The sequence below is a fragment of the Microchirus variegatus genome, assembly GCF_963457635.1.
Source record: "Microchirus variegatus genome assembly, chromosome: 3".
Taxonomy (NCBI): domain Eukaryota; kingdom Metazoa; phylum Chordata; class Actinopteri; order Pleuronectiformes; family Soleidae; genus Microchirus; species Microchirus variegatus.
Window position 1 is genome coordinate 15,991,674 of NC_139804.1, and position 24,974 is coordinate 16,016,647.

Consider the following 24,974-nt stretch of genomic DNA (forward strand, 5'->3'; position numbering starts at 1 on the left):
AGAGAGAGAAGAGGGCGAAGGAATGCGCTCTTCTGATTTTGTGTCTATGGTACTTTGCTGAGTTACTGTATGTCTTGTGTATCTGTTTTATTCTATTTGCCCAGAGCGCATCCAGTAAACTTAATTGAAGCTGCTTCTTGGAACATCTACAACTGTGATTGACACATTCAAGCATATAGTGAGGTAGTGCTTGATAGGAGTTGGCGGGACACTCGCATCATGATTGTGATTAAAATGTGTTTGTCAGGTCCGATTTAATGTCTAGGTTTATTTTTGGCTGTAGAATCACTTCTGAAACTTCTTCTGGGTGCTTCTTGTGTTAGCTGCAATGCTGATGTATGAAGCTGTCTCAATTCACTTGTACTGTGTCCTTCTTTTGCCTCACCTGCATAGTCATGACATGTGCAGGATGGGAATGTCATCACAGACAAGAAAACAAAAAATATGCTATTCTGAGAAACACAGAGAGAGTCATATGGAGCTGATTTAATCAGCATTGTGTGAACTCAATTGACAATGGTTTAAGGGAGAGTGTAAGAGACATTTGTTTGTGTTTAAAGCTCTAGTGTGTAATTTGCCAAAACACTGCTAGCAGAACAGTGAATCAAGCACACAAAATAATTTTTGACCTCTATATGTTTTCGCCGGAGTTTGTCTGTCTGTCTGTCTGTTACCAACATAACTCGAAAAGTCACCGACAGATTTCAATGAAATTTTCAGGAAATGTCCGCAATGGGACCAGGAACCAGGAGGTCTGCGCTCTCCGAGTGCTTTTCTAGTTGTCTGATGTTTCTCAACAATCTAAAGCTCAAAAACAAACTGTAGGAAGCTAAAGCAGACATGAATTGAGCTTCTGCAGTGAGTGACAGAGACGCTGCTGTGAAGAAGACACACATACAGAGGCTGACTGCTCAAGTCAGGACTATGAGGATTAGGAGCCTACTTTTCATGGGTGTTTCTTGTTATTCTGATCCCAAGGAGTCAAGCAGTGACATACGACTTTCCCCATTCCTCAGGTGACCCTGAAGAGCTTTCTGAAAGGATGACTGTATATCCACATTCCCCATTCCAAATGTCTGACTTTACTAGTTTAGCTGTAATGCTTTGATGTGAAGCCCATGACTCTGTGTGCATAGCCGAATGTCACCACAGACAAAACCCCCCCACAACACTGTATAATGAGAGACACCGGTTTGATTATAACAGACTTTACTCACAACAGCTTTAAGATACAGTATATTTTAATGTCATTGAAAAAAATAGTATCTCAAAATGCTGCTGTTGGTATTGTTTGACATGAGTTTGAATATGGAGAATAGTGTCCATGGGAAACCATCACAACTTATTTCTGTTCAGAACTTTGGACAGCTCCCTGACTCTGCACTTACTGCAGCACCTTCTGGTGACGCTTTGAGTTGCCTCGATTTGAGAGGGGGCCCCAACGGACACCTGATACAGCTCTTCAGCAATGACACCATGCCATTTGTAACTACAGAGAACAACGCAATGGCAGAATACCACCGAAAGGGGGATAAGCTAGTTTGTTACCAGAGGGTTCAAAGAGGGGCCCCAATGTACCTCTTCGCCGAGGGCCCCCAGAGATCCAAGAAAGAAAGTGCTAGTCAGTGTTTGTGTGTATGTGCAACAAGTGGCAACAGGTGGCAACCATAGTTGTGACATCAGCCATTAGAATCTTAACTCTTGTTTTTGCCTTAAGCCTTTCTCCAGATTTGCAATTTGTCTGGCGCCATGCTGACATTTTTGTCACCTGCAACCAGGCTCTTATTGGACGATACCGGCTGTCAGTCAAACTGGTGTCCACCCATATGTGCCACAATTTCTCATCTATTTCCCTCTAAACAGGAAAATCATTTGCAAAAACTGACATCATGTTATTGTAGACAACCTGAACTAGTGATTGAGAAGAGGAACTCCTTTGGGAAATGATTGTTGATGCTATAAATCAAATGAGAATCAGAGGCTCATTTTCCGATTGACTCCCATTCAGGCTGAGATCTTTTAGCAACCAGTCCGCCCCCTACAGGCTATTAATAATATTGTTATATAATGGTATTTGTTATTTGTCAGCTACTGCATTCAAATTTTGCCATTGGCTATTTTAGCTCATGGTTGCATCATTGGTGGACACTTTCGTCCCTCTCTTGTCTAATCAGTTAGACTGCTGCAACTCATGAGACCAATAGGACTAATCTCTTATCTCCTGTCTGTACACTGCTGCCCTCCACAGTTTGAAGTTCTTAATCACAGTTGCAAGGATGAGAACTTGAAGATATGTATTGTTTCAACCTGTATGAGTTAAATGTTTATAATTCACACACTTAATTGTTCAGCCCTCACTGTGCATCAGAGCAAACCCAGTTACACCCTCCGTATGTCTTTATATCACGTGGTATAGTGTGACACACTACTATATTTTATGATTTTTTTTTAATGATTATTTTGGTGTTTGGTGTCACTCACTCACTCACTCACACACGCTATAGGAGCTCAATCAGAAACCCTTGTCTATAACTATCTATTTTTAGGTTTCTTTGACACTAATAGTCAGTGACACTTGGTTGTACTGTGTTCATGGAGATAGGCATGAAATGGGAAGCAGACACCCAGTGTGAATTTGGCAAAATGTTTCTTCTGTTCTTTGTGCCATCAGTTCTTGATACAGTTTTCTGAATGACTTGATATTCTGCAGAAGCACATGACCATCTTTAAACATGAGCATAATCTCATTCTCTAACTCGTAAAATGGAATTCTAATGTCTGGTTAATACCATTTATTTTCCAGGGCCAAATCTGTACGAGTCCAAAAGCAGGACGGAAGAAGATTGGGACTGACTGCAAGAGCAGGAGTCATCAAACAGCTCATCCTCCTACAAGATGAAGCTGAAGGAGGACCTGAACCCCCTGCTGCTGCTGCTCTTCCACCTCATGGTGTGGATCTACACCTTCATCACATTCCTGCCCAACTGTCTTGCCAGCTGGCTGTCGGTGCCTACAGGAGAGATCTACTGGTCAGAGGAGGAACAAGCCAGAAGAGTGAAGGCCCGCTCTGTGCTGGGACGTCCAGAGGGTCCTTACAGAGATGTGAGCGCCACTAAGATGCTGGCGGTGTCTCTGCACGCGGGAGTGGACACTCTGGACAAGATGTTTGAACACGCTGCCACGAGATTCCCTCACAGAGACTGTCTCGGAACAAGGGAGGTGATCAGTGAGGAGGACGAGTGTCAGGTTAATGGGAAGATGTTTAAGAAGGTGAGAAAATAAATGGGGAGAATGTGTTCATATAGATTTAATGACTAATCAATTATTAATTTCTTAATATACTATTAAATGAATTGTCAATTATTTTGATAATCAATTAATTGTGTTCTTATATGTGAATATTTTCTGGTCTCTTTGATCCAAAAGAAATCTTTCAAACTGAATCATTTTAGTTTGTAGATAAAACAAGACATTTGAGAACATCATCAGTTTGAGGTTTGGAAGCACTGATGAATACTTTTTCACCATTTTTTTTTTACCATTTTATCGATTAATCAGGAAAATAATTCACAGATTATTTAATTAGGAATATAATCATTAGTTGCAGCCATAAAATATATCACATAGTTACAGACAGCAAGGAAATAACATGAATAGAAAGATGTGCAGAGGAAAACAGGTTTCAGAATGTCACTGATTTAATTTAAAGGGACACTATGTAGTATTTATGGGTTTATATAACCCAAAATCCACTTTTTTATACATATTATGTGCTCCTGCATTGTCTAGTCGATGTATAATAGTTTTTGTTTCATTTTCGTAGTGTTTCAAAAAGTCATGTAAAATAACATGACCGCGGACAGCGGTTGCATAGCCACTGTTAGCAGCGAGATGCCATGTTTCTAGCGGAGCCTGTAAGGACAAACGCGAGAGAACAAATCAAGCGTCTCTTTACTTGTAGCGGAAGCCCCGCCTCCTCTCTCTCCGCTTCGTCTGCTACGGCCGCGGTAGCTCGCCCTCTCCCTCACCTCACGAACCTCATCTGCTGACACGGAGAAAGACAACGAGGACGACATTTGACCGGCTGCGGATACCGTAGCGCTCAGGGAAGGGAGGGGGTGAGCAGAGCAGCAGGTCTTTGTTGTAAATTTCAGCCTCTCCTCTAGATGGCACTATAAACTACTTACTTCACCTTTAAGTCCAGGTGTTTTGAAGTGTGGTTGAATGAGCTGCTCTTCTCCCTACCTTTGTCGAGTAGCGCTGAAGACATGGACACTCACTTTCATTATTAATAACATGACTGTTTTCAGTGACAGAGAAAATAAATCAGATTCTAGCCACTCACGATAAAATATATGTCTGATCAGTCTACTATATTGTAGGACTGTTAATTAAGGCACCATATCTAAGAATGTGGCCAAACACGGTCTTTCTCCGTGTCAGCAGATGAGGTTCGTGAGGTGAGGGAGAGGGCGAGCTACCGCGGCCGTAGCAGACGAAGCGGAGAGAGAGGAGGCGGGACTTCCGCTACAAGTGAAGCGACGATTGATTTGTTCTCTCGCGTTTGTCCTTACAGGCTCCGGTAGAAACATGGCGTCTCGCTGCTAACAGTGACAATGCAACCGCGGCCCGCGGCCATATTATTTTACATGACTTTTTGAAACACTACGAAAATGAAATAAAAACTATTATACAACGACTAGACAATGCAGGATCACATAATATGTATAAAAGAGTGGATTTTTTGGGTTATATAAACCCATAAATACTACACAGTGTCCCGTTAAGTATAATAATTATAGTATAATTATAAAACTGTTAAACAAGAACTGCAGGTTGTTTAATGCTGACAAGTTGGCTGTTTGAAATGCCATTGTAAAACATTACTGTAATTGCACAATCAGTTGGGCAACTTTGACGCTATAGACCGAGATCACAGCATTAATCTCAACAGCCTGGTCCCTCTAATCATTTAAGCCCGACTGTTGAAACACTGATTGCTGCAAGAGAGAACATACATTAGCTGTCCATGCAGAATTGTACAGTCGTCATTACTGCACAGCTTTCAGTGTCTGTGTTTGCACTACTCCTTGCTTACCACCAGGAGTCAGTGTAGCTTTACCAATCTGTGTGAAACAAGCACTGTGTCTGTGTGCTTTTATTAAAACGGTGGCAAACCATGTGATGTAGAGTTATGATGATGACTTCCATAAATTGAACACAACTTTAAATAAATCAGAAGTAAAAAAAAATAAGGTTTTCTTTTGATTTACTTTGACATGACCACTAAGATGAATATAACTATAGTAGTTGGTCAGTTTACAGCACCACATCTGGGGAAGAATCATGAACTGTTCTGTTTCTGGTCTGGGAGTTGGGAGCTGAAAATTGGCTCATCACCCCAAGGGGATGGAACAGGACTCGGCCCCCATAATTATATTTCCTGTTCCTGTTTAACGGGCCTGTATGTAAGATTATTCATTCCTTAGGCCTGGATCATACTTATTGCTTTTAGCCCCCCCTGTAAGTGGGGTTAATTTCAAGTGCCCAATTAACAATGAGCACTGGGGAATGGGTACCTTGCCCAGGAGTACCCCAGCACTTGACCAGGTGGGGACTCGGCCAAGTTCCCTTTCCGCTTGGCCATAGACTGCCCTGACTGAAAGTCATTCATAAATACAAATCCCAATGTTTATTTCTTCTGTGCCTCTCTGAAACAGAAACTGAAATATGAAACAGGCGTAACATGTGTCTAATACACTGTGTTCTGCTCATGTGGTAAAATGTACAAACCACCAGAATAAACAAAATTCTTATAATTTATCAAATAAGGCTTTGAATTGTATTGTGTTCTCTTCTGCTGTACTGTTATAATTCAACCATTTGTGTCCACTCCTGCAGGTGATTCTGGGTGAGTACACCTGGAGCTCTTACAAGGAGGTCCACACGGCAGCGTCCAAGCTGGGCAGTGGCTTGGCATCGCTGGGCCTGCGACCCAAAAGCAAAATTGCTGTTTTCTGTGAGACTCGAGCTGAGTGGCTGATAGCTGCCCAGGCCTGCTTCATGTACAACTTCCCATGTAAGTACAGGGCATCTGTGAGTGTGTGATAAACTGAAATAAGAGGTGTGTGACTGCTACATCGAATGACCAGTGCTATTTTTGAAAACGAGCTAATAACCCAAGAGGATAAAAAAAAAAAAAAAAATGTTTTATTTAAAGGCGACATAGACCGGAAGCTCCAATTAACGCTGCTTCTGGGTGTGTATATGTGTCGTTACCTTGTTTATTACGTTTATAAAGTTTCATAACAAACAGTTCAGCCACTGCTGAGAACGCAGGGTTTTATTGTTTTCCTGAGCCCTCCGAAGCGGATCTGAAAAGTGCTTGCTAGTGATGTCACTAGCAGGTCTCACCACTCCTGCGTCAACTGCTAGTTCTGTTGCTGGTGTAGAAACCAGCACTTGACACTTCATAAGCTGCTAAACATCTTCAGCACCAAACTCAGTCAGAAACAGCAGAGAGCGTCTGTGAGGAGAGATTTAGAGCAGCCAGGAGAATTTTGACCATAAAAACAAGTAGACCTCCATAACTCACATCTATGACCATTCTATGTCACCTTTAAACAACGAACATGAGGTCATCATGGCTGTTAACAAATTTCAAATTACAGTACATTTTTGCACACATCCTGGTTTAAGTCATCATCTTCAATGGTGCGTACGTGTAATACTTCTTCCAATGTTTCATACACTTGTCCAGCTCAAGCCTTAGAATGACAGTAAAACCACGTGAAACAGTTTGCTTTGGTACGTTATACCCAGCCCCTACTATTCCATTCTTTTGCACCCTTCACCTGGGGTACCAAAGTAAAATGGTGCTATCCTTCCAAACCATACTGTACTGTACTGTACCAAACCATACCATGATGGTACCAGTGATTATGGTACCATTTCTTTCCATGCATTTCATTGACAATAATCCCCACCCACTGGCATGTTGTTTGAGGGTCAACTTGTCACCATTAATGGGTTATGGATTTTCTGGCAAATATTTATCTTTGAGCGTGACAGTGTCAGGTAAATTTTTCCTAGATACAACATAACAGATGAATAATCCAACTCCATTCCTAGAATTGTATAGATTATAGCTGTTATTTTTCATTGAATTTTTTTTGGCATGCCCAGAAAATAGTTGGTCATTAGGTTGAGATGGTTTGGTCACATGCAGAGGAGGGATATTGATTATATTGGACAAAGGATGTTGAAGATGGCGCTGCCGTGAGGACCACAGAGAAGGTTCATGGATGTTGACTTGAATGAGGACATGAGGACATGAGGACATTTGGAATTAGGATTATGTTTGCTGCTTCAGAAAGAAAGTTTGCTTTGTAAACTGCTCACTTCCCATCAGTCCATAAACAAAATCAGCAATTTCACTTAATGTTACACAGCAGTTGTTGATCCACTGCTGCCTCCATTTGAATGTTGTTGTTTTGACACTGTAATACTTCTTTCAGAAGAATCCTCCTTTCCCTCAGTGACACAAACTTGTCAAACAAGGCAGATGTAGACCAGCAGCTCATGTGTCCTTGCAAACTAAAAATGCTGACTTTCTGTGTAGGGAGTGAGCAGTTTACACACTTCAGTTTCGAGTTAGAAAAGGCTATCTTACAGTGAAGGGGAAGCAGTGAACATATTTTTAAGATAGCATAGACTTGTGCATGTACATTTAATTATTTGTGCACAAAATACATCATTTATTTTGTCGATTTCTGTGTGGTGTAGCTCACAGAATTATGTGTAATCATATGAAGGTCATTTGTGCCAAATAGACAGAAGCAGCTCGTTCAACATGAATCTGTCACATTTGAAGGAAACATGTTTAGGAAACCTTACAAGATGTCTGCTGCGTATTGAGGTGTGGTCGGTTTAGGCCTAGTTTACATTTAATGTGATTAATTTGCAGACAGGTCTTGCAAATGCATCCAGAGGTTTTTACTGTTCACTTAGATGTTTGCCCATTCTTTCAGTTTAGTTCAGTTTACATAGAACTGGGACCTTTTTTGTTTTGTTCAGTTTAGTTTTCTAACACTGACCTTGTCATGACCAGTACTCCTCATGGAGACCAAAACCTGGCCCTAATGAGGCAGAACCTCTTTTCTTAGGTTAAATTTTGGCCTAAGATTTGAATTGTGGTTAAGGTTAGGCATTAACTGGTTATGATTAAGGTTAGGGATAATGCTTTGTTTAAGGTGTCCCAATTAATGAAAGTCAATGCAGTGTCCTAAGAAGAACAGCTGCAGAAGCCCGTGCATGTGAGTGTGCGTGCAGCCCAGCTGAGACAGAGGAAGGTCAATATGTCCCTTCTTCCTCGCTGTTATATAAGTGTCCCATTCCTTTCCTACATCCGTTTAATTTCCTTGTGCTGGACCAAGTCATTTGGATGTATTTTGTTCTTGTACTATTGCACTTACAAGTACTGTTATTCAAAGTATGGCATTAAAAACAAATAGAATTACTATCAAATAAAGACAATCATGTTTGTAATGTTAAAATTATAGTTCAGGTTTTTTAAATGAAGTTGTATGAATTGCTGTTTGAAAAATGCTTGCTCTCAGGAACATGACAACATGGCTGCCACATAACAAGGGTCACCTAATTTAATCTATGCCTTTTTAAGTCTGCAATATGTTAAAAGTGCGGTCCTATAACCTGGCTTACATTTATAAGGATAAACTTTTGATTTGTTAAGTGGCTAAAACCTGCTTTGCCTTGTATGTCCCTGCTAGTAACATGCTGTGAAACTGGCACCAGGTAGACAGTTGCAAACCACTCACACCAGTCGTAAGATAGGCGGGTGCACGACACAGTGCCCACGGTTGGTGTAGTGGTTAGCACTCTCGCATTTGCAGCAAGAAGACCTGGGTTCGAGCGCCTGTTGGAACAAGGGCCTTTCTGCATGGTGTTTGCATGTTCTCCTTGTGTTTGCGCGGGTTTTCTCTGGGTTCTCCGGCTTCCTCCCACTGTTCAAAAAAACATGAAATATGGGGATTAGGTGAATTGGACACACACATTGACCATAGGTGTGTAAGTGAGGGTTGAATGGTTGCTTGTTGTTTAATTTGTATGTGCTTTGAAAAAAGCGCTATATACAGCACAGCCCACGCCCCGCCTATACCTCAGTCAAAATGCAAGCCTGACCCAGGCCTTTACCATCCCAGCTGTACCGTACTGTAGTATACCAAACCGAACCGTATCATGATGGAAACACAGCAAAGGCTACGGGCAACAATTAACAATACAAACAATGAAAATCATGAACACTGACACATTCATACATGAAACATGAAGTCAATAAAACTTTTTTTTGTCCCTTCTGTTTTTGAAGACAAGTAAGTCTGGCGTTGGTCTCTTGTCAGACTGAGAATGAGATTCTGAGTCATTTTTATCAGGCTGTGAAAAAGCACCAAATAATGCCACATTTAAAGACATGAAAAGTGTAGAAATATGAATTATTACAAAGAATAATTTCAATTTTTGACAGTAAGTCAGACGGACCCCTGGTTCCTGCTGGCAGCCATGTTTTCAATGCCTGTCTAATGCTGGATCCAGGGGCAGGAGGCCAGCAGGGGGCGCACACAGCTCAGTCAGCACTTGAATATGTGTCAGTACCTCATACAACCACAATTCCACATACATCTGACCTCTTTCTTTAGCTTGTGCAGCAACTAAGATTTTTCACACTGACTTAATCTTTATTCAGCCTGTTGACAAGTGGAGGGAAATTAGGCTTATAACTAAAGGGTCATTGGTTCAAATTCCAGGGCAGGTCAAGCGCTGGAGTACCCCTGAGCCTGGTATTGCACCCCCATTATTCCCTGGGCGTGGATAAAGTGTTGCCCACTGCTCCTGCACCTTACTGATGTGTAAAGAAGTGACATTTAAAAATGTCATGTTTATTAATTGAAGCAACAACTAGCACATCCATAGCAGTGCTAAATACCCTTGAAGGACCTTTCATTTTCCCTATGTGCTGTAGTTTAAGCTCCATTAAACTGTCAGTAGAATATAAAATACAAGCCAGTAAAACAACTGACCCTCTCACAAGCACAGACAGTGGGAGAGTGGACTGTCCAGGGCAGTTTAGAAGACTTAAGGCTGAAAGAGTGATAGAATGAGAGGTAGTAGGGAGGAAAGAGAGGGAGAGAGGTGAGGGGTGATGGCGTCACGAGAGGAGAGAGCGAGTGCACGTGAGCATGTGATGTTGACGGAGGCTTGGAGGAGTCAGCCAAAGGCCCCAATTGAACTCAAACATGTGATGTGTGTGTGTGTGTGTGTGTGTGTGTATGTTTGGACATTGTATAATAACTGTATATCTGCTCCCTGTCAAAAGGCTGATGTGCTCATCAGTATGACAATATGCAAGTTAAATAATCATAAACGACCATCACATACAAAACTAGTCATTCCAGTTTGGTCCACTTTTCTTTTTTTTTTAATAAACTAAATAGTTTTCATGGTCCTCTGTGGGACCGAGGAGGTTTGGCTCTTGGGAGCCTTTTAAGATCCCACTGAGTGAAGTGAAAAATGCAGAATGACGCCAGGCTGAATGTATCTCACTGGAGCCTGGACACTTTCAGTTTTCTGTGTCAAAATGAATGTGTGTGTGTTTAAAGCTGGAAACTAATCTCACAACTAGAAGTGTCACGTCCCTCATTCTCACACACACACACACACACAGTAGCAGAGCAGGAAGTATTAATGCTCCGTGACGCAAGAAGGTCATTAAGCCCTGTCCCATAAACCACCCTCCGTCTCTCTATCTCTCCTCTGATGTTCCTTCTATTTCACCTTTCTCTCCTTGGCTTCCACTTTCACCCATTTTCTCATCCAAGCAAATTGGTATTTGCTTTTGATGCTAGATCTTAAACACTCACGCATGCACGCACACACACACACGCGCGCGCACACACACACACACACACACACACACACACACACACACACACACACACACGCACACAAAACAAAGAATGCAAGCCAAGTGAAAGTTTTTGGGATTGTGTTGTATGAACACTAATATATGATGTACTGCTGTGTGCAGAACTACACTGCATACTTATTGAATATTACTGTTATGATTATTTGCTGTCTATGTACGTGCATATAGGTACAAGTAGAATACATGTGAATGCGCACTATATGGACAAAAGTTATTTAAGTATTGGGACACCTGACCATTACACCAACAGAGACTGTAATTATGTATTCAAATACATATACAGGACTTTAATATAGAGTTGATTTCCCCTTTTGTAGCTATTACAGCTTCCACACTTCTTTGAAGGCTTTCCTCAAGATTTTGAAGTGTTTGTATGTGAATTTGTGTCCATTCATTATGTAGAGCATTTATGATGTTGGACGTGAATGTGTGCTAGTTTGACATTGAGTGCAGTATCTGCTCTGATAGCATGCTTCACTTTTAGTGACGCATTTAGTGCTGTCAACATTCAGTTTGCAAATTAAAAAGGCTGTTATCCGGTGATTTACCATGTATGTGTAGACCAGTGGTCTGTGGAATCACAGTACTACAGCATTCTGTAAAAATAATGGTTGCAGTAACGATTTAGGGGAGGTTGTTTCCTGTCTCTATAATCCCACCCCCTTCAAATGTTAGGTCAGCATGATAGCGTCAGCAAATGTTTATTTCCTGTGCATAGATCGCACTAATTCATCATTAGTTTCACTCCTTATTTTTTCCCCTGGTCATTCAGAGTGACTCTGTTACAAAACTACAAAGCCAGATCCTGCTCAGAGCTCTGGCGCCAGCTGACGGTATAGGAATGAGCTGAAAACTGAGAGCCAAACCTCACTATCCATCATCAGTGTTAGAGCTTGCTTATGTTCTGATAGCAGCAAATCACTATAACCAGGTTCCAAAATCCTGTGCCAAGCCTGAAATGGGAAGTGTGGAGGCTGATGTGACAACAGATTAAATACTATGATTTCAAACAAATCATACAAATCATCTCCTTTGTAGAATGTGATTAAATATTTTCTATTAATAATAGTATTATTGTGACTGACTGCAAACATGGCTGCCAGTGGGAACAAGAGGGAAAACTTGGCCGGAAAAACATAACAAAAAAAGGACAATCAAATCTGTTCTTACTTACGTTCTTACTAAGTCTCTGATGTATAACATAGAGAATATTTTGGAACTGAACACAGGAGGTGCTCGACTACTGCTGCCTCTTTTCATGTTCCTGTTCATGTAATTTAGGATATTTAAAGGAACACATATAGAATTTCAAGTCACAAAATAACTTATTTGTTGGAGGCAGTGTTGGATCAAATTCTGATCACTGATTTTTTGTATGGACTGTGCTGCAGCAATATGGGATTTCATTACCAGACTAGCCCCCTGCACTGCTCACCACTCTCCATCACTCAGCTTTCAGCCCACTTCTTGACGTTTTTCAAAAAAAGGCATTGGGTGGAGTTAGCTTCAGTAGAGGGAGTATAGTTATCCTTAAATAAAAATCATTCCAACCTCAGTTTACAGTCAGAAAAGGCGGTCTAACATACCATACACCTACAGCTAAGGCTTTGGTGATTTTTGTTGTTATGATTCTGCCTCTGTTTGGTCTTCGTGAACAGAAATGCCTTAACATTAATTGTATGCCGAGTCCATCTGAAAGCAGGCTCTGTCAAGCAGTACTATCAGACCTGACTGAGGGAACATTTGTCTGTGCACAGCAGCAACAAAGGCGCTGAATGACTTTAAAAAGCATTTTTTGAACTGTAGAATTCACTTCTGAAACTTTTTGTGGGCACATCTTTGTGTTTTCAGTCCAGCTCTGATTTGTTTGCACCCGTTTTGCTTTCTAAGCGCAATGTTGCCTCCATCTCTCTTGACATAATCACTTCCTATCAGGATGGGAATGTCACCAGGTGACACAAGACCTGAACACAGCTTTACTGAGAAACAGAGAGTCGTGTGGAGCTGATACCAGACATTTGTTTATATTTGAAAGTTGCACACTATGGTTTACAGGAGTTGGCAAAGTATTGAGTCTGTGTCAGAACATCATATAACCACCCAAATTGAGGCAGTAATTAAAGCAAAAGGAGCCCCAGTTGCTCTGCTCTTTGCAGATGATGTGGTCTTGATGGCTCCTTCGAACCGGGAACTCACTGGGGCGGTTTGCAGCCGAGTGCGAAGCAGCTGGGATGAGAATCAGCACCTCTAAGTCCGAGGCCATGGTTCTCGACCGGAAAAAGGTGGCTTGTCCCCTCCGGGAGGAGTTTAAGTATCTCGGGGTCTTGTTCACGAGTGGGGGAAGGATGGAGCGTCAGATTGACAGGCAGATCGGGGCATCGGCCGCAGTAATGAGGTCGTTGTATCGGTCTGTTGTGGTGAAGAAGGAGCTGAACCGAAAGGCAAAGCTCTCGATTTACCGCTCAATCTACGTTCCTAACCTCACCTATGGTCATGAACTTTGGGTTATGACCGAAAGAACAAGATCCCGGATACAAGCGGCTGAAATTAGTTTTCTCCGCAGGGTGGCAGAGGGCTCCCTTAGAGATAGGGTGAGGAGCTCTGTCACCCGGGAGGAGCTCGGAGTAGAGCCGCTGCTCCTGCACATCGAAAGGAGCCAGCTGAGGTGGCTCGGGCATCTGTATCGGATGCCCCCTGGACGCCTCCCTCGGGAGGTGTTCCGGGCATGTCCCACCGGGAGGAGACCCAGAGGAAGACCCAGGACACGCTGGAGTGACAATGTCACTCGGCTGGCTTGGGAACGCCTTGGGGTCCCCCCGGAGGAGCTGGAGGAAGTGTCCTGCGAGAGGGAGGTCTGGGCATCCCTTCTTAGACTGCTGCCCCTGCGACCCGGCCCCGGATAAGTGGAAGAAGATGGATGGATGGATGGATGGATGGATGGATGGATGGATGGATGAAGCCCCACCCAAGTATTGAGTGGATATAAATGAACATACTGTATGTCCGATAGGACCACTCTGTGGGAGCTTTAAGTGGACACAGAACACATACTGCACAAGTACTCTATCAGAATATGCACTTACACACACACGCTACTCACACACATCAGTAGGGTTTATATCCCCAGTAGAGTGCTTATGAGCCACTGAGGGCTTGTTTCTCATTGACTCAGACCTGCGGGGACTCCTGATGGATGTTATAATTGTGGGAGGGGCTAAACAAGAAATGCTGAGTGGTGAAGACCGAGAGCACGTACACCGACTGTCTTCACACAGACATAAAGTAAATATATCATATGTTCAACAGCGACCTTTTGCACTAAATGTTTACTGCAATTATACCCTGGCGTTTCACTGTGTTCCTGCACATACTTGTAAATATACACATCCATAATGTTAAATATTGACCAGCAATGTGTATGAGAGTAGGACTGCAGCGATTTGTTTTATTTCAATTACTAAATGTATTACTAAATCTATGTTGATAATCAATTAAGCGGTTTGAGTGTTTTTTTCAATAATTAAAACAAGCTTTCTGATTTTGTTGTGGTTTCTAACTCCTTTTAACAAAGAAATCATTAATACTGAATAATCAGGTTTATGTGCAAACCAAGACATCTGAGATTATTCTGTTTTCTATGTTTGGTAAACACCGACAATACCATAAATAAATAAATAAATAAATAAATAAATAAATAAATAAATAGTTAACAAAAAAAACGTACATACTCAAGCTCTTTACACTGTCAGACTTGCGTTGTGTGAGGGTTAGGTGATGCAAGGACTCTGCTACAGTTGTTATGTGAATCTTAATAAAAAAAAAAACAAGTACCACCTCATAGGGCTGCCTTTTAGAGACATGCAGTAACTCCTATACATTACCGTGTGTGTGTTGCAGTGGTGACTCTATACTCCACACTGGGAGGTCCAGCCATTGCTCTTGGCTTGAATGAGACTCAGGTCACCTACATCATCACCAGCAGAGAGCTCCTGGAAACAAGACTCAAGGTTAGGACACAACAAATATGACACTGGAACTTCACCACAAGCAAATTATTGGGGGTGCTTTTATAAAAGAGGAAAGGAACATACATCTTTTCTCATATTCACATAAGATGAGGTGTATGGGATTTCTGGTCACTTGTCAAAGCAGGAATTGTCCTGATGTATGCATACTGTGACACTTTTATGTTTTCATGCTCCTCATGTCTGTGCTCATGCTTATATGTGTGTGTATATGTGTATGCTAGGACATCCTAATTGAAGTTCCAAGTCTGCAGCATATCATTGTAGTGGATAACACACCAAACGCTGGGACTGGCTATCCACGTGACATCATCATCCATAACATGGCTGCAGTTCAGGAGCTTGGGGCCAGGCCTGAGAATGGTAAGCTTGTGCATGCAATACAAATCAATACAAAACACAAATCAGTGGACTTGTGTCGATGTTCCATGCCTTTCACTTTCATTTGCAGCTTACTAAGCATGTTCAGGCCAGCAACCATGTCCACTCTGTGTTTTTTCCCCCCAAGTATTAACCAGTTTAAATGCGGATATCATATATGGGTCACATTTGAAACACAATATAAGCAGGTCTTCCAAAAGAAATGACATACAAAATTACACAGTGCGTTGTGATTAACAAAACAAGTTTAAAGACAAAGTAATTGGGCTACATCTGTACTGCCTTTGTGTACCCTAGGGTTTATGGTGGATGTTTAAATTTAGATCAGACATACAGTATATACCTCACAGTCTTGCAGACATGCAAATGTGAATTTTGGGCTAAGGTATCGGACTTAAAGTGAAGAAATGTTGCATTTACTTTACTGATGGCAATTTGATCCGAATGACCATCGGCATACCACAGCCCTCTTGATCATATCTTTGCCAAATGGTCTGTATCAGATCACAGTTTTTAGATTGCCATATTTACATTACATATTCTTATTCCGATTAAGCTTTTAAACCAATCACTTGTGTATATCTACATTCCCATTCTGGAAACATGGCTGCCGACCGCTCAAGAAAATGGCTCCCCTAATAAAGACCTAATAAAATCTTGAATAAAGTAAAGTCTATGGGTTAGGGTCTATGATTGCTGCTTTACCCTGTCATTAGACAGTCTTTTCTGACCCACAATTGTCAGAAGGGCCAGATTGGGACTGAAATCTGGCCAATTATCCTCTGGTGTGGGGCAGGCTTTTATTTTGCACTTACTTACATATAGTCCCACTTTAAATGTAGTGGTCATAGTGGGGTTCCTGTTGTGGTCAGAGGTCGGGATGACGACAGATTGGTTTCAGTGGCATAAGGTCATGTGAATGTGGAAGTCTCCACATCTGTGTTAGATTAAGGTTAATGCATTGGATAGATACTCTCAGCAACCTCCATTGTCTGTTACTGTGGCTCCTTGAACTCACTGACCCAAAACAAAAGAAGTTGGCAGCATCAGTTGGTTTTGTTTCCCCCTTTACTGGTCTTGGATGACATGGATGTGACTTGGATGTCTTTGACATGGCATGTTTTGTGACTCATGTTGGCTGGCAAAGTTTCTGAAATATAAACAGTACCAGTGCTGGTCTTTAAATCCACAGAGATTGAGCAAAAATAAATCACCAAACATGACAGATTTATTACATCTGATTACAATACCCCTGGGTGCTTTTCAAGAGTTAAACAGGCCGAAGTGCACAGTATTCCAGACCTGCAGCTTTACGACATCAACTTTCTGATGAACCTTCCCTCATTTTACTGTACCCCAGAGAACACTTATACGTCACAATAAAAGCATGTAAAATAAACAAGATACTGAAATGAATCAGCATTAATGACACTTAAATTGGCATCCAGATCCCAGTCTGCAGATAAGAGGAGACTTATGATGATCACACTCCAAACTTTGTGAGATAAAATAAAGGTTTTATTGATCAGTAGACTTCCTTGTAAGTTATGTTCCCTGAAAGGTTGCATATTATGCAATATCAACTTTACAATTATTTAAATCCTTATATTTCGGACTCTGGAGGTCCTATCAGTCGCGAAAAAAGGATAACTCACCCCTGTTTTTGTGGTCCTACTCAGTCTAAGTACAGGAGATAAAACACGCAATGTTGATTTCCACGCTCACTGGGACGTCACGATGCGCTAAGTTCCTGGAATTGTTGTCTCCACTTTGTCCGTAAAAGATGCGAGAGTGCAGGCGAGGGCAACGGTATCCGAAAACTGGAAGTCTGCAAAGTCTGCGAAAAGTTCTATTCTTGCCTCCACACTGCAGTACAGAGCCCTACACATAAAAAAGAAGCACAAAATGTGTGCTGGCAGCCTGGGTGTGAATGGGTTTTGGGAAATTCACTACATCTGGAGAGAAATGATCAATGATCCTTTTATACTGGAACCTCCAGTGCAGGACCAGTCGGCTCCCAGGATCCACGAGACACTCACACATGTCAATCAACCAAGCTAACTAATTAGCCTGTCCCAAAGAGTACCGATACACGATACAATGCAATACAACAGATACGATACGATATGTAGTACATGATACTAATAACATGATGATACAACAATTCTGTGATAATTAATATATTGCAAGACAATCATATTGCGATGCATCACGATATGTGAAATTAACTACAGTGTCTTGGGATGAAGTAGCGACATCCGGCAAGTGAACTGACAGGGACTGTTTACTTTAGAGTGCCTTGATTTGTTATATCAATATTTGCCCTGATGTATTTATTATCATATTGCACAAGGAAGGACAATAATATCACCAAATCGATTCACTCCAAGTGAACAACATTGTTGACTGCCAAAATGGTGTTGCCTTAGTTGCATGCCGTCAGTGACTGGAACTCTATAAAACAACAATTTTTAATTAAGCACACACACACACACACACACACACACACACACACACACACACACACACACACACACACACACACACACACACACACACACACACACACACACACACACACGCTAAATCAGTGGTTGCCAAACTCAGATGGGTTTCAGGAGATTTTTTTTGGGTCCTGAAACAAATTGGCAAAAAAATTGGCAATCTTTAATTTAAGATTGCTGTGTATAAGTTTTAAATAACATGTGTAAAAAATAATTCATTCACTAAACCAAAATGATACTAGGTGTTACAGATATGGTTGTAAATTAGTCACTACGTCATGTCCAAATTTTTATATATATTGTGATTTGTGTTATAATAGTTTACCATCTTAGAAAACTTGGTCTGCATGTAGAAAGTTTGGGGAAACACTGCTCTAAATTGACACAGGGTGTGCAGATCCCAAATATGCAGTTATCTGTATATAATTCTCTCATGAATCCAGATTAGAAAAAATAAAAACCATGATTTAGAAGGAAAGGAATGACAAGAATGAAGTGATGGAGCTCATATGTGTTTTTGAATACACTGATTTTATGTGTGTGTGTGTGTGTGTGTGTGTGTGTGTGTGTTATGATCTCTCTGTTCATATCACAGCAGCATGTGAGCGTGAACAGCCGCTGCCGTCTGACATCGCAGTTATCATGTACACCAGCGGATCTATGGGTGCACCAAAGGGCGTCATGATCTCCCACAGCAACCTGATCGCTGGCATCACAGGGATGGCTGAGCGGGTGCCTAATGTGTGGTAGGGAACAGAAAGATAAACTAGCATGTTGCATGTTACCTTGATGGAATTTTACATAAGTATGTTTAAAATTATTGGCCCAAAATGCTATTAAAGTTACTTGGATACTTTTCAACAGCAGTAGGAGGGTCTTTTCTCTGTAGAGCAAAAAGGACACACGAAATACATACCTTGAACCATTTAAAGAGCGTACTGGAGCACGGTATGGTGATTTTGTGTTTCCATGAGTGATACTTACGGTGGCCGACAGGGGCAAACGCACTGGAAACCCCAAAACACCAGCAAATAACAAAACGCCAGCAAATAACAAAACGCCTAAGCTTAAGTTAAGTTGAGCTTAAGTTAAGTTGTTTTGGTTTTATTTGGTAGGTTTGCTCATTTAGTGCACATTTGCGCATCTTTACTAAAAACCGAAATCATTAAACTGATTTACCTGTTTAATTAAAGTCAGTATCACCACACTTTCAATATAAAAGCACAAATTAATACAAGGCCACTTTTGTGACTTTACTGCCCTCTAAGGTTAAAAAGACAAGTGTGACACTGGTTTGGTGTAAATAACACAACTATAATTATGTAATATATTTTATAGTGTCAATTGTTATGCACCGGCTACTCTAAGGTGGTGGGAAATCAAATTCAGTTTAGGGCCTCATAAATAATAAATTTTTACATTGAATCTCCTCAGTGTAGTTAAAGATGAGACGAGCTGTTTGACGTATCAGTGCAGTAAAGACATTAACATGCTCTTATCTGCTGTTTCCATATCTCCCCTGTGGCTAATCTATGCTGTCACTGGATAGATGGATGGATGCTGTTGACTTTGAGATTGTGTGATAGGACTTTGTTAAAGGACAAAATTCAAAGCATCCTGGTCTGGGCTTCCATTTCAATTCAGCACATGCACAAGCATGAGTTGCTTTTATGCAACATAAATATTTACATAAAAAATTGAAGGAGGAAGAAAAAACTCACTAGGGAATATAACAGGGGGAGAGGAAATGCAGAAGAGAGTGGAGATAAAAAGAAATGGGGTGATGGGAGTTTGGGAGACAGGATGAGAAGGATGGAAGCCAGAGAGGCTGTGGATGTTTACACCAGGAACGTGCTTACATTTAAAAATAATGGCTTTCCTGTGTGTATTAAGTAACGCAGTTGTGTAAACCTCCTCGTCTTGTATGACCTGAATTTCAATCTTCAAGTGAATGTGATTCTGGCTTGTGTTTATATAAATGTGCGGCCAATGGATCACAATAACGTCTCAGCACAGGAAATTATGTCTTTTTGAAGGAAATCCCTCGGATGTATTTATCTTCTAAAAATAACTTTTATATATTTTAATTCCCGACCTCATGAAAGTTTGTATTAAAACTAAAATTATACAGCAGATTTGACATGAATGAATATCTTTTTTTTTTTCGGCCCAATCCTAAGTAGTTGTTTGGATGGTTCCTACATGGCTTGCTATTGTTTGTTTTACAGTGTGGAGGACACCTACATTGCCTACCTGCCTCTTGCTCATGTGCTGGAGCTCAGTGCAGAGCTGATATCTGTTACTTATGGCTGTAGGATCGGTTATTCCTCACCTCAGACTCTCTCTGACCAGGTAAAGTTAGACATTAACACAGCATGGTTCATGTCATGTTAAAGGGTAACTAATCCCATAAAGTGCACATTCTGGGGAAATGAAATACAACAATTTTATACAATCAGGTGATTTCACACTCATAAAAACAAGTGTTGTCATTTCATTGTCAGTTTGTTGTTGAATAAGAAGCAGTAAAAAAATACATTTTAGAAGCAGAACTACAAATCTGGTTTGTGAACTCATTACTGCCTCTTTATTCTCTCACCCAAAGTCAACAAAGATCAAGAAAGGAAGCAAAGGAGACGCCAGCGTTCTGCAACCCACTCTGATGGTGGCGGTTCCGGTATGTCTGCATGTCATCACACCACAATGCATCATTCATCATCATCATCATCATTCATGGGATTTCTCACTGAGTTACTCTTTCTTAAATCTGTAGTTTAGCCCTGTTTGGAAGCAGAATTCAGAATTCAGAAGTCAGCTCTTCATTAATATACACCCAGAAATAAAAACCTATTTGAAGTCGATTGAAGCAGAATTATGCATGATTTAATTAATTTAACAGCTTCCGAGTCATTGTGATGTTTAAATGGCTTGTTGTGGGGAGATTGGGGGCTTTCTCGAGACTTGGAAAATTATGTTTCAATCCTGCTTACCTCTGAGGAAAATGAATCCATTTTAGCAGTAATGATGGCAGAATGGGAGTATTTATTTTGTCAATGAATAAACTAAGTGGGTGATCCATCTAACTAGATTTAGAGGGAGTTTAAAGTGTAAAGAAATAAAGCAAGGTATACAGAGTGTGCCGAAGAGTGAAAGTTTGTTGTCAGGTTGTCGGTAAGAATTTCATCTTTTAGGATATCCATATAGCTGTCAACATGGGTGGATGTATGGATTTCACTTATCACTAAATATATATTAGTTCTTGACATGTAATTAGCACTGATGACTGCATGAAAATTGAGTTTGTGTTGATTTGTTAACTGCTCACTCCCCACACTAAAGTCCATAGAGAAAATCAGTGGTTTTATATCACAGCACACAGCAGTTGCTTATCCAATCCTGCCTCCATCCCTAAGTTTGTATATGTTATTTTATGACCCCTGTGTTCTGACACGTCTAAATGACAAATATAAATGTACGGCAGTAGACGAGCAGCCTTTTGTCATTTAGGAGGGTTTACTGGAAGGAATTTAATGTACAACCCATAAGTACCCTAAAAATAACTATTTTATACAGTATATCCCCTAGGCAAGGGTTATGCTTTAAGAAAGTCAACTTTACACAGCAGTGATTGTACAGCAAGACAAATCAAGCCAGACCATATGTTTCCCATTTTAAATGGCTAGCTATTTTATGTGGCTATAACTTAGAGTTTCACAAACAAAATTAACATCATCAGCTAATGTACAACTCAACATTATTGATGAGGACTTTCTGGTGAAATGCAAAGGTCACCAACGTAGTTTGCTGATGCACTTGGGAAGAGGGTGGTGAGCAGAGTCCTTTGTTTGTTTGCAGTCTCGCCATTAGATGTCATTATTCTTACACACTGGCCTCTAAGTACAAGTAGATTTGATAAAGTGGGCCTTTTTTTTTTTTTATCTCTTTAAACTTGTGTCCCTGGTGGTTTCCAGTGAGACCTGGTTTGTGGCAGTGCACTCTGCAGTTGTTGCAGGTGATTTGTCAGGACCTCATACAACAACTCAACATTCATTTTTTTTTAAGAGAACAAACTTAATCAACCCTCCCCAACAACATACAACAAGAGAGATCATAGTTGATCATAGTAGTAGTAATAGTCATAAAACAAAAAAACATGTATATTGATGACCTTAACTCTTCTGAAGTATACAAAGTCACCATTCTCCCACCCACCATAACCTACTGATCTTTTTTTTTTTATATACTTTTTATTTTATTAATTTACAAAAGAACATGACATCATCATGGGTGTTACATTTAATTTAGAGATATTGAGTATATACATATATATATATATATACTGAGTCAAATGCCTTTTTGGCGTCTAGGCTGATCAACATTGCACTGATGTTTTCTGATGTAATAATATGGCTCACCACCTGCAGAGTTCTCCTTAAATTATCCTGTGTCTGTCTATTTAATAGATTCTTTCCCGTCTTGATTTAAAATATTTGTTTCCATGTGTATTTCTTTAATTGTGTAATTTGGAATACTTGTGATGTCATTGGTTTCATCCAGTTTTTAGGAACGTGTGTTCCACCATCACCTTTGAAATCCTGACTGATGTTAGCTTGAGTGAACACATGCGAGAGTTTGAGACAATACACCCTCACTGCGGTATTCTCTCCTTCTCTCATCCCCTCATCTCCCAGTGGTCATAGTGTAAAGGTCGTAAGGCCCCAGTGTCTGGAACCATTCACAGCTGTACACAGAACGTGAGAAAGCCCCATGTGGTTATCCCCACGACACACACACGCACACACACGCACACATGCACACATACACATATTGTTTGCTGTGATATGACAACTGGCTGGTGCATGAGTCCTTTGTGGACTTCCTCTCTCACTGTTTGAGCTTCACATGCATTTTCTCCTTCTCAAACACACATTTATACACACCCACAGGGACCAGCTGCCTCTTACATTGTTTTGATTCCTTGTTCCCTTTTCCCCAATTAAACAGAGTCCTACTGGCTTGGACGTGGCTTGGATGATGAAGTGTTCTTCATATGTTTTGGTTGCCTTCACTTGTGTCTGTTTATAAATGAAGACATGGCTACAGCAGGAATACAGCCAGGTTACAAAATAATCCTAGTTGCTACGGTTGACATCCATGCTCCCCTGCATCATCCTGTTCTTATCAGTAAATCACTATATTCCATCAATATTATTCTCCAGTTGTTAGAGTTTAGAATCCTGACCCAAGCCCTTTGTAAGCTGACAGAACCCAGTGAGTCAGCTGAGCTATAATGGCCGTAAATATAAAAACAGTCAGTATCAATAATTATCATGATAAAATGTCAGATAATTAAAGTTCAAGTTTTGCTGAAAAGTTGAGGAAACTGATTAAATGTGGTTAAAGCTGTAGTGCGTTTAAAACTTTAAAACATTAAACAATATTTGTTACATCTGAACCAAAGGCATTCACACAATGCTGACTAAGTCTTATCAGCGCCACATGATCTGTTTCTCAGTATTGCAGTGTTCAGATCTTGTGTTGCCTGGTGACATTCCCACGCTGCACACAGGAAGTGATTCACAAAGAAGTGAAAACATGGAGACACAAAAATATTCAGATGTGAATTCTACTGCTCGAAGAATGGGATAAATGCATCTTCCCCGCCTGCCACGGCCCTGCTGCTGTATACACACACACACACTCCCTCTGCCAGGTCTGATAATGTTGTCAGATGAAGAACGCAGCATACAAATAATGTTACTTTGTTTCTGTTCATGAAGACTAAACGGAGGCAGAATAACAAATAATAAAACTACATTTAATAGCGACTCTTTTTAAATCTGAAGTTATGTTTGCACAGAGCATAAACATTTATCGATATACTTAGAATCTAACACAAAAACAAAGTTAAACTTCAATGATTTCTAATGTTACTCAGCTTAATGTTTAATTAACAGGCCTTTTTTTCCTAAGTAAACCTACCCATCCACTTTTGTGGATTCCTTTGGTTTTCCTTTGGTTTTATTAGTTATTCGTTGTTAGTAATCCATTGGGAGAGCTTTGCTGTTATGCAACCAAACGTAAGACCTCATGTGTTCCTCTGGACTTGGCATAGTAACAGACTGCAATGTTCCCTTCTTTACGAGCTTTGGCCCTCTGAAATTTGACATTTTAAAAAAAAGGCACACACAATGTTCTGTTGCAGAAAAATATTACATGGAGTGAGATGGGATCATAGAACGAACAAGCTTTAAATACACAACAGATGGTTCAGACACATTTATCTTCTTTTTGCCTTGTCTTGCCTCTACGGTGTTAGTTTTCTCTACATTTTTATCTTGAGATACATCTCTGTCCCTCTTCCCGCTTCCAGGAGATCATGGATCGCATCTACAAGACTGTGATGACCAAAGTGGAGGAGATGAATTATGTCCAGCGAACACTCTTCATTCTGGCATACAACTACAAGCTGGAGCAGCTCGCCAAAGGCAATAACACACCTTTATGTGACAAGTATGTAGAGTCTATACGGGTGAACTTGAAGGGAGTTCAAGAGTGTTTTAAATTGTTAGAAGTATCTAATCCAGTATGACCCACTCTCCATGTCCATCCATCAAGGTTGGTGTTCAGGAAAGTTCGCCGTCTGCTAGGGGGTCGGATACGGATCTTGCTGTCGGGAAGCGCGCCGCTCTCTGCAGCCACACAGCGCTTCATGAACGTGTGTTTCTGCTGCCCATTGGGTCAGGGATATGGACTGACAGAGACGTGTGGAGCAGGGACCGTCAGTCAATGTAAGTGGGAATGAAATGGAGCTTTTCCATTATACAGTTCTCGCACTACTTGGGGTGACTCGACTCTACTCGTCCATTAGGGGTAGGACCTGATACCTGGTGCTTTTTAACTATCTAACGTGACTGTGACCGGAAATCTAATTAAATCAAAACACCTCATCAGCTAACGCACAACTTGACGACATCATTTCTGGTGGTACGCTAAGGTCACCAGCCTAGGACGCTGATGCACTACATGTGTTGCATGTCACTAATTCTGGCACAGTGAGCC

The 24,974-nt window shown here is 40.9% G+C and overlaps 1 protein-coding gene across 1 annotated transcript in view; it reads left to right on the forward strand.

Moving 5' to 3' along the window:
* Positions 1–2,895: 2,895 nt before the first annotated feature.
* acsl3a (acyl-CoA synthetase long chain family member 3a) overlaps positions 2,896–24,974 on the forward strand; it is a gene marked incomplete at both ends in the record, with an annotated part of 28,103 nt that continues 6,024 nt past the window's right edge. The window contains 9 exons of the mRNA XM_083886591.1: positions 2,896–3,270; positions 5,902–6,079; positions 14,900–15,009; positions 15,252–15,390; positions 18,508–18,658; positions 20,141–20,264; positions 20,518–20,589; positions 24,286–24,425; positions 24,531–24,703. Of these exons, the coding sequence (XP_083742717.1) occupies positions 2,896–3,270; positions 5,902–6,079; positions 14,900–15,009; positions 15,252–15,390; positions 18,508–18,658; positions 20,141–20,264; positions 20,518–20,589; positions 24,286–24,425; positions 24,531–24,703 (1,462 nt within the window). The remainder of the gene's footprint in view (positions 3,271–5,901; positions 6,080–14,899; positions 15,010–15,251; positions 15,391–18,507; positions 18,659–20,140; positions 20,265–20,517; positions 20,590–24,285; positions 24,426–24,530; positions 24,704–24,974) is intronic.